General features: G+C 40.0%; 2 protein-coding genes across 2 annotated transcripts; one reads left to right on the top strand and one right to left on the bottom strand.

Annotated features, from left to right (window-relative positions):
• The first annotated feature begins 4,281 nt into the window (after positions 1–4,281).
• LOC114909285 (insulin-like growth factor-binding protein complex acid labile subunit) lies at positions 4,282–5,390 on the top strand. Its single transcript, XM_029247481.1, has one exon. The coding sequence runs from the start codon at positions 4,282–4,284 to the stop codon at positions 5,347–5,349; it is 1,068 nt and encodes a 355-aa protein (XP_029103314.1). The 3' UTR covers positions 5,350–5,390.
• A 553-nt stretch (positions 5,391–5,943) lies between these two features.
• Positions 5,944–7,947, bottom strand: s100b (S100 calcium binding protein, beta (neural)). Its single transcript, XM_018735515.1, has 3 exons — positions 7,872–7,947; positions 6,921–7,078; positions 5,944–6,823 (listed from the first exon to the last, which is right to left on the bottom strand). The coding sequence occupies exons 2-3, from the start codon at positions 7,056–7,058 to the stop codon at positions 6,674–6,676; spliced, it is 288 nt and encodes a 95-aa protein (XP_018591031.1). The 5' UTR covers positions 7,059–7,078; positions 7,872–7,947; the 3' UTR covers positions 5,944–6,673.
• Between the last annotated feature and the right edge of the window lie 1,064 nt (positions 7,948–9,011).

Below are 9,011 nucleotides of genomic sequence, written 5' to 3'. Positions count from 1 at the left end.
GCGCAGTGGGTTGGACCACAGTCCTGCTGTCCGGTGGGCCTGGGGTTTGAGTCCCGCTTGGGGTACCTTGTGACGGACTGGCATCCTGTCCTGGGTGTGTCCCCTCCCCCTCCGGCCTTACGCCCTATGTTGCTGGGTAGGCTCTGGTTCTCTGTGACCCTGTATGGGACAAGCGGTTCTGAAAATGTGTGTGTGTGTGTGTGTGTGTGTGTGTGTGTGTGTGCCTTCTATTAGTTTTCAGATAGTAGTCGGGAATGTAGCTATGAATTATGGGCCCCCAGAAGGAACATTGCTGCTCCCAGATCTAAGTATTGCTTGATCCCCTTTTTTACAATTTAATAATAATCTGACAATTTTAGTTTAGGAATTTCCTGAACTTTGATTTATTTTAAGTTTGCAAATTTCAGGAAAAAAATTTGAGCTTGGGAGAAGGGGGTCAGAATATGCTAAATTTACCTTCTCAGATGGGCATTTTGCAGCTGATGCTTTGCTGCCCAAAGCGGAACACTATGCTATCTCTGTTTGTAACTCTAATATTTAGTCAGGAGTAGATAGTGTCTGTTTTACACATGTGGACTGTAAACACTGAGCATGGAGAGTCCTGAAGATTGATGCTTTAGGAAAAAGGATCATTCACCACCTGAAGAAGATCTAGCACTTAACTGTGACCCAAGATTCACCCCAGGAGTGCTGCTGCTGTTTATAAGTAGACTGGTCATAGTATGTTCCTTACATTCTTTGAGAAATAAAAAATGTAACTCTGCTCCTCCTTTCTCACCTGCAAACTGCATCGGACTGATAGTAGACATTGTTAACTATGCCTATGGATTGACATCCATAAGGTCAGCATAAAGACACAGTCAGACATTTGTCATCTGCATCACACTGTGCAAGCAATCTGACCTGTCCGTCCCAGATAGCACGCAAAACGTATTATAGCACAGGCATCCGCATTACAATTCCATGAAAGTAAATGGTAGATGAGGGGTATGATATGTTTTTTTTTTTTCCCCTCAGCGAGGCATCTGAAAACAGGATTTAATCTGAGATTAAGAGGAATCCAGATTTATTAGATTCTTGTACATTCCACATTTTAAACTGTGTAAAACTAAAGAGACACGTTATCTGTTCTCTTGTTTGTTTCTAATACTTTGGTCCTTATGAACATTTTTAAAGTCAGAATTTTCCTGCTATGAATGAAACTCCTAACCTTGGATAGTTTCAACAAAGAGGTAGAGAAAAAGATTTTACCTTTTCAGATCTAGCAGCTGTTTAACATAATTTACTGGTGAATTATTAACATACTTTTGCTAATCATGGCACAGGTGGTTTGCCAAAGAGTTTTTTTAATTTATTTATTTGTTTATTTATTTATTTAGAACAGAGCACAACTACATCACAATAGAATCAAAACAAAATTAATATACTGTATACAAATGCATACAAATGCATAATACAACTCAAAAAGCAAATGATGACAATACTAAGCTTCTCTTCTGAAGGAGAGCCAAAAAAGTGACTTAAACTTGCAAAGTTCACTGAAGTCATCTTACATCTCAAGTATCAATTTTTGTAGTGGAAAATAGCGAGACATTTGAGTCAACCACACAGTGTCTCTAATGTGGATTTGGGTGGGCCAACTCAATGTTTTGGTTCATCCTTTAATAATAAAGTGTTACTATTACAGGTTTTCTCAAATTGGTTATACACAATTTTCAGGAAAATCAGTATATTGAAGTTTCAGGAAAACTTCATAACTTCCAGCTTGTTCTTCAAAAAATGACATGTATTCTCGTTGCTGGGACACAAAGTGTGTAAGTCAGATACTCTTTCAAAATTCTCAGTGCACTGTTCAGCAATAAACACACACACACACACACACACACACACCGTATGGAACTGCTTGTCCCATACAGGGTTGCTGGGAGCTGGAGCCTCACCCGGCAACACAGGACGAAGGGCTGGAGGGGGAAGGGACACATTCAGGATGGGACACCACTCTGTTGCAAGGCACTCCAAGCGGGACTCAAGCCCCAGACCCACCGGAGAGCAGGACCTGGTCCAACCCAGTGTGCCACCGCACACCCCCCCCACAAAAAAATAAACATTTATGGAAATTCTTTTAAACTAAAGAGAATACTGGGTTCATAGCTTCAAGATGGAACAAAAGGAAGAAATGCAACAGCAACTTTCAGTTGTCAGAGTAAGGGCTTTTCAAAAGCAAAGTGGCAAAGTAACTGAAATATACGGTATATTGGCCTTCACTGTACCCTTCGCTGTCCTCTGTCTTCACCCCACACTCTGCCACCATTCGCACAAGCACCCCTTTCTCTGACATTGAATGTTTGCTACTAGCTTTCTTTCCATTGTTCCATTTTGAAGCTCCATCAAAAGATCTCCATAAAGAGCTCACGATTCACTTATTTAATTGTAAGGTATTTTGTAGCGAGGGGTGTGGTGGCGCAGTGGGTTGGACCACAGTCCTGCTCTCCGGTGGGTCTGGGGTTTGAGTCCCACTTGGGGTGCCTTGTGATGGACTGGCGTCCCGTCCTGGGTGTGTCCCCTCCACCTCCGGCCTTACGCCCTGTGTTACCGGGTAGGCTCCGGTTCCCCGCGACCCCGTATGGAACAAGCGGTTCTGTAAATGTGTGTGTGTGTGTGTGTATTGTAGCAGATGATTTACAGAAGTGAGGTGAAATTGTTCAGGTTCACCCATAGTGTGTGAGTAACAGAGAGAGTGTGTTCCACTGATGAATGACCCATTGTAAGTAGTGTATCTAGAAGTGTAACTCACCTTGGATGAGTAAGGTGCATGGGTTGATAACACTATGCAGAGTTCATTGGAAGTCACTTTGGAGAAAAGTGTCTGCTAAATAAATAAATGCAAATGTCTTGGTTCTTTATTATCGAAAATCCACTTTTCTATTTAGTTTAAAACCATATATACATACATACAAATGTTAATGCAAATCTAGAAAATGGTACTAACTTTCAAATACATATAGGCCCTGCTTGCTTTTGTCTATGGTGTGAAATATTCTGAGTATATTAAGACATTTTGTAGGAAAACAGAGTTCTATCACTAATGTGATAAAGCATTTTATTGATTGCCTTAGTTAGGAATTGCATTTAAGGAATTGAAAAAAAAGAAAACTGATTATCCTGATATTCCAGGTAGTAAGTTTATTGGAAAACTCACATTATTATATTGTGAAATCATGATGTAACCCAGAAGATACAATATTTAATGCGTACAGAAAAGAAAAAAAAAAAAAAAAAAAAAGAAGCAAGTGACCCAGAGAAACAGAATAAATGTGAAATATTTAGTCCAAACAAAGAAAGCCAAGCTATGAGCTTTTTTTTTTTTTTTTTTTACATATACGCCTAAATTACAACAAAGTCCTGAAAATCCATAAATCTGAAAAGGAGTTGCAGAAGATTAAGTGCACTGCCCCCAGCACAGCTGAGGTAACCACAGAACAGAGCAGGAGTCTCTTGACGGATGTAATCCTCTCTGGAGTAATCTTTATGCTGCTGTTGGTGGGCGATTCTGACTCTTCACTGGGTTCCTGTGGGTGACATTCAGACAGATAGGGAGCACCACAAACTGTCAACGTGTGAATTATTCATATGCCCACACAAGGCCCTTGCCTGTCAGTAAGTGAAACGCAGTGGAACGCTGGACAACGGCACAGGGTCCGAAGGGAGTCGTGGCATCACACCCTCTGACACACATTTTAAACCTGGAGAGGGTAAGGGATTTAAAAATTAATATTATTTTTTTTTGTTTATGTCCTGAAGTGCAAGGATGTATGTTCAGATTGAAATTAAACAATAATTATTAGTGAAATGATAAATCCACCAATTTTAAGAATATCCTAGTTTCTCAGAAGTGCAAAGTTATTTTTAAAAATACAGTGTAAAATTATGAATTATGTATGTACATTGTTTTTTTTAAGTTTGTTAATAATTTCCACTGTATTGACAGAAAGCAAACATTATAAGAAACTAATGCATGTTTCTTTCATTAAATCTATTAACTAGTGCAAATTTCAAATTATTTAAATTTACCTTGGTGCAGTTTTTCAACTTTGCATGTCTCATAGGAGCTCTTCTCCAACAGTTCTCACAAACATTTAAATAGCTGATTTTTGGTTATGTAACTCATTTTACACAAACACAGCTGCATGATCAGAGGCAGTATAGAACATGTAAATTCAACAGTGAGATAGTATTTTATTCTTTTTTTTTTTTTTTTAAAGGACATTACAGCAGGCAATAATGGAAGCTTACCAGTGCTTCTTTCTACTCCATATGTCTACTATTTGCCTTCTATGTGCAACCACACAGCTACAAGAAGAGGGGCACAATTGTACTGAAGATGTCAGGTTCATCAATTGTTCTGGCAAGGGTCTCATCACTCTGGTGGGTGGGGTCCCTCCTACTGTGGAGCACCTGGATCTTTCCAAAAACTCAGTGACAGAGATCCATGCTGGGTCCTTCCGATCCATGTGGAGCCTGAAGGTGCTCCTTCTGAATGACAACAACATCAGCGCTCTTGCTGATGGCACCTTCTGCTCCTTGGAGAGCCTCCAGAGGCTGGACCTGAGCCACAACAGGATCTCCATCCTGAGTGCTGGCTTTTCTCTGGGCCTAGGCTCCCTGAAGGAGCTGCTGCTGGGGCAGAACCGGCTCACGGGCTTGGAAAGTGGAAGCTTCCTCTACCTGGATGGCCTGAGGAGGCTCGACCTGAGCGCCAACGCCATCCGAACCATCCACGTGCGCGCCTTCGGCGGAATGACAGCCCTGCGCAGGCTGCACCTGCAGGACAACCGGCTCGAGTTCCTGGGCGGTGGCATTTTCTCCACACTGCGCTCACTGGAGGTGCTCGACCTGCGGGGAAACCTCATCGACGCTACCGAGGGAGGGGTCTTCACGCCCCTCGCTAGCCTGGCCACGCTAGACCTAGCCCACAACCGCCTCAGCTCCATCCGCTTCAGGACCCTGTTGAGCATCCCCAGCTACAGCACCCACATCCTGCTGGGAGGAAACCGATGGCACTGCGACTGCGACCTGCAAAGGGTGTTTCGCAAGCTGCGCAGCGTACAGAGGCTCTTCCTGGACGACTACGCCACCCTGAGCTGCGCAGAGCCTCCCGAGCTGCAGGGCTACCGGCTTGAGGAGGTCGACTCACAGCTCTGCGTTGCGGAGACAGTAACCGTGCTCATCATCACTGTTACCGTAGTAATCACTGTGGTGGCCGCCATCGTCATGGCAGAGAAAAATAAATTGAGGAGTGCACACAGATTTTGGAGTGAGGGCAATTATGGTCTTGAAGGATACTGTTAGACATTCAGGTGTATTATACCTGAATTGGATGTGTGCTAAAGTTTAAAACCGAACATTGAATTTAAGTGTAAAAAGTAAATATATTAACTCAGTGAACTGAGTATAACAATTCTGAAATGAGTAACAGGAGAGCATAAGAACTGTGTATCTGACAAATTGTTACACCACTGCTTTTAACCAAAAGCATCAGGATGAGTAAATGAGTTATTTTAAGTAAGTTTCACCGTACACTTTTTACATGTACTCTGCAGATTAAATAGTACTCTATCCTTGTCCTGCGTTCAGATACATTGCCTCTTTGACGATAAATGTTATTATGAGAAACCCTGAAACAGTTGTACATGTACAGGCATGATTCAGTGGAGAAATGTCTCTGTGCAGTTAACGTGGTAAAGGTGCAATTCCAGCCATTTCAAAAGTCAGACATCTGTAGGAAACTTCCAGCAGGAAGAGCTCAGTAAAAACAGAGTATGTGAAATCATTGCTTTATTTTGTAGAAGTACAAAGAAATAATAATAAAATGGTGTAAGAAATTCTGCCTTGTCCTAGGTATTTTGTTAAAACTGTACATTTTATAAACACCACATGGAGGCATAATTGAAACAGTCATTTTATTTCCCTTCAACAAACCCCTAAAACACAGTTTCAAAGTGTTAGACTTTGCCATATGAGGTTTACTCCTCTATCTTGCTATCAGGAAACTTTGCAAACAGCACAATGCAACAGAAAGCCTTTTACTTGCTCTAAATTTTTTGTCAGGATTTTATACTTACACAGTGATTAGAAAGGTTGCAACATTTGCATATTTGATCGATACATTGTCATCCCGCTATAGCTGTATATAAGGAATGTTTAAGGCTTTACTCTTTTGCTTTGGAGGAAATTCATAGGAAAGATTTCAGATTGTTTGGTCAATTGTGAACCGGCATCTGCTGTTGACACTTAAACATATTTTATTTCTGATTTAGTGTCAACATTTAATGCCTCACATAGGGTGTCTGCACCATTCCTGCATATGTCAAGTTTAGGACAATCTTTGACCAGAAATTATATTTTGCTAAATGACACAGGTGATCTGACATACATCAGGGTTGTATGATAAAATCTGCGGTCTTCAGAAGGAGGTCTGTGCCTTATACATATACTATGTGTGTTGTTATTTAAAAAAGTGCAAAAGCAACAATGAAAATGTAATTTGATATACATGCCAGTGAAAAAGCCAGCCCTACTGTAAAGCATGAGAAATGGTGTTTAAAAAATGTCTTTTGCATTTTTTTAAGTCTTGTTAGGCTAAGAACAACTGTTTTGTCCAAAAAATGGGAGACTACTCATCTTCTTGCTGTACAAAGAACTCATGGCAGCAGATGGTAACCATGGTGATGAAGGTCATGAACTCCTGGAAGTCGCATTCAGAGTCTCCATCGGAGTCCAAGCTCTCCATGAGATTGTCCATGGTTGCCTGGTCTTTAATTTGCTAGAAGTAAACAAGAAGAGAGGAAAGTTAATTATGCAAATTCCCCATCAAATTTGAGAGATATGAGTTGATGGAAAATGCAATTTAAGAGCCTCACCTCTAAAAAGTTTGATAATTCATTGTTAATCAAGTCTTTTAGCTCGCTTTTCTTGAGTTTATGCTTGTCACCCTCTTTCTGGGCATACTTCACAAACACTGCCACTATGGTGGCCAAAGAATTCTCCAGGTCAGACATTATGGGATGTGATGTTAAATCTGCAGCACAAAGATGAATTAGTTACAGTTTAACAGAACACCATCCTGCTATTTTATAAACATATCTGAGTGTGTAATATGGTATACAGTATATGTGACATAATGCACAGTTGTGAGCAAGTTATCAAACCAGAATTTGCTGAGCAAAGACATACTGCTCTACAAAGGGTAAGTGACAGTGCACATTGGTTCCTCAAAGCAATGAATTAATGTACTAAACAAATAGAGTTCCCCAGATTTCTAGTCACAGGCCACCAATAAATCATTTTGTAACTACTCCAAACCTTGACTTTTCCCCATACCTGAAAAAAGAACATTTTCAAAAAACACCCAAAGATTTAAAGTGTTAATGCAAGCAAACTTGATGTCCCTCCTATACCCACTGTCATTATGCCACTGGTCAAAGAATACAGCACATTCTTATAATAATACATATACATTATATTATCCTCTCATAGTACATTGGTGAACCCCTACTGTGTGTAGTGGCTGATGATATATCCAATAAATAAAAATAATAAAACTGCAAATAATGAAGCAAGCTGTATACTAAAAATTATAAAGTTCACTAGAATGCAGGTAACTTTTATTTATTATTCTTAATCCATTATAATCTTTTGCAGATTTGAAGAACTTGTTATACATTTATACGTTGCAGCTTTTTTAAAATCAATTATTTTACTGTGGTATTTTACTGTGGTATTACAACTAATCAGCAAATCACTATACAGTGAACTAAATAAAATTTTAACAGGAGGAGAAAAGAGTGAAAAAAAATAAAAATATAACTTACCACAGAGTTAGGGTTGAGAAGAAAGTTGTTTGCAGAGTTGAGAGAACAAGTTCAGTGAAAAGGGGAGAGTGTTTTATATGGAGAGTGAGTGAGTGGAGGGGGGCAGTGTTCTGGGCACCAGACCTGTCAATCCATCCCCAAAACCAATGGGGTGGTCAGCTGCTATGAGGCTGGACTATGGCACAAAAACACTCCACTGGCCCTGTATCCTTGTAATGCTGAGTTTGATGATGCAATGGAGAAAAATGTCTGCCAAATGTATAAATGTGAATTTACTTAGTGTGAGGATGTATTTATTTTTGATAATGCAAAAGGAGTCTGTAGGTATAATGCTTCAAACAACCCTTTCTGAAATATATAAAAGAAAACCAGATCAAAGCACAATCCCAAAATTTTGTACCAAGCTATATTTTACTTAGAAACATGAATAATTAAAATTTCTGTTTCCCATCACAAAAACAAAATTGTAAAGGCAGATAGAGTGAGGGTATTATTGTATCTCTAATCTGGAAAATTATTTAAATAAGATTATTTATCCTATTTATTACCTTCTTCCTCTAAACACTAACAGTCATAAAATATGCGCAATTATATGCCTTGCTGTTAGAAAACTGACTCTGTCCATACATTGGGCATTGCTGTGTTCGGACGCTGCCTCTTTCATCTGGCCGTGTGTACAGAATGTTTAGTCTTGTGGGCTTTCTTTAATTGTCATGGAGCTTCTGGTCTCTGCAGACAGCACAAAAGGCTTGTTGTCATGGGCAGCAAACAACAATGGCCTGCTTCAGAGGAAATGGATGGCAGCGCATGTTAATGAACAGAGGCCTTTTTGCGGGCAAAGTTGGCCAGACGTGTGTCCCGAGCACCCCTGGATTACTAAATAGATGTTAGTACGAGATCCGGACTAGAGCTGGAGAAGGAAAAAAAACAGGATGCGTCCTTTATCATTTGCAGCAGTACTTACACCAACTTCACAGAAGAAAATCCAAACACTTATAGTACACTTATCTGCTTATCATGTATGATGGGGATGATTGCGAAGAGAAGTCAAAACAACTGTAGTAGTCAACTCCAGAAGTCATTGTAAAATTTAAGTTTGAGCACTGAAATTTCTACTGGGAGCATGTAAGAAAGATCATA

Source organism: Scleropages formosus, chromosome 21 (genome assembly GCF_900964775.1).
Source record: "Scleropages formosus chromosome 21, fSclFor1.1, whole genome shotgun sequence".
Classification (NCBI taxonomy): Eukaryota; Metazoa; Chordata; class Actinopteri; order Osteoglossiformes; family Osteoglossidae; genus Scleropages; species Scleropages formosus.
This window is presented reverse-complemented; position numbering and strand designations above follow the sequence as displayed.

Excerpts from the sequence above, each read along its gene's own strand:
- LOC114909285 (XM_029247481.1), top strand. The coding sequence starts at position 4,282 with ATGGAAGCTTACCAGTGCTTCTTTCTACTCCATATGTCTACTATTTGC.
- s100b (XM_018735515.1), bottom strand. The coding sequence starts at position 7,058 with ATGTCTGACCTGGAGAATTCTTTGGCCACCATAGTGGCAGTGTTTGTG. Across the intron at positions 6,824-6,920 it reads AATTATCAAACTTTTTAGAG|CAAATTAAAGACCAGGCAAC; the intron begins GTGAGGCTCTTA and ends GTTTACTTCTAG.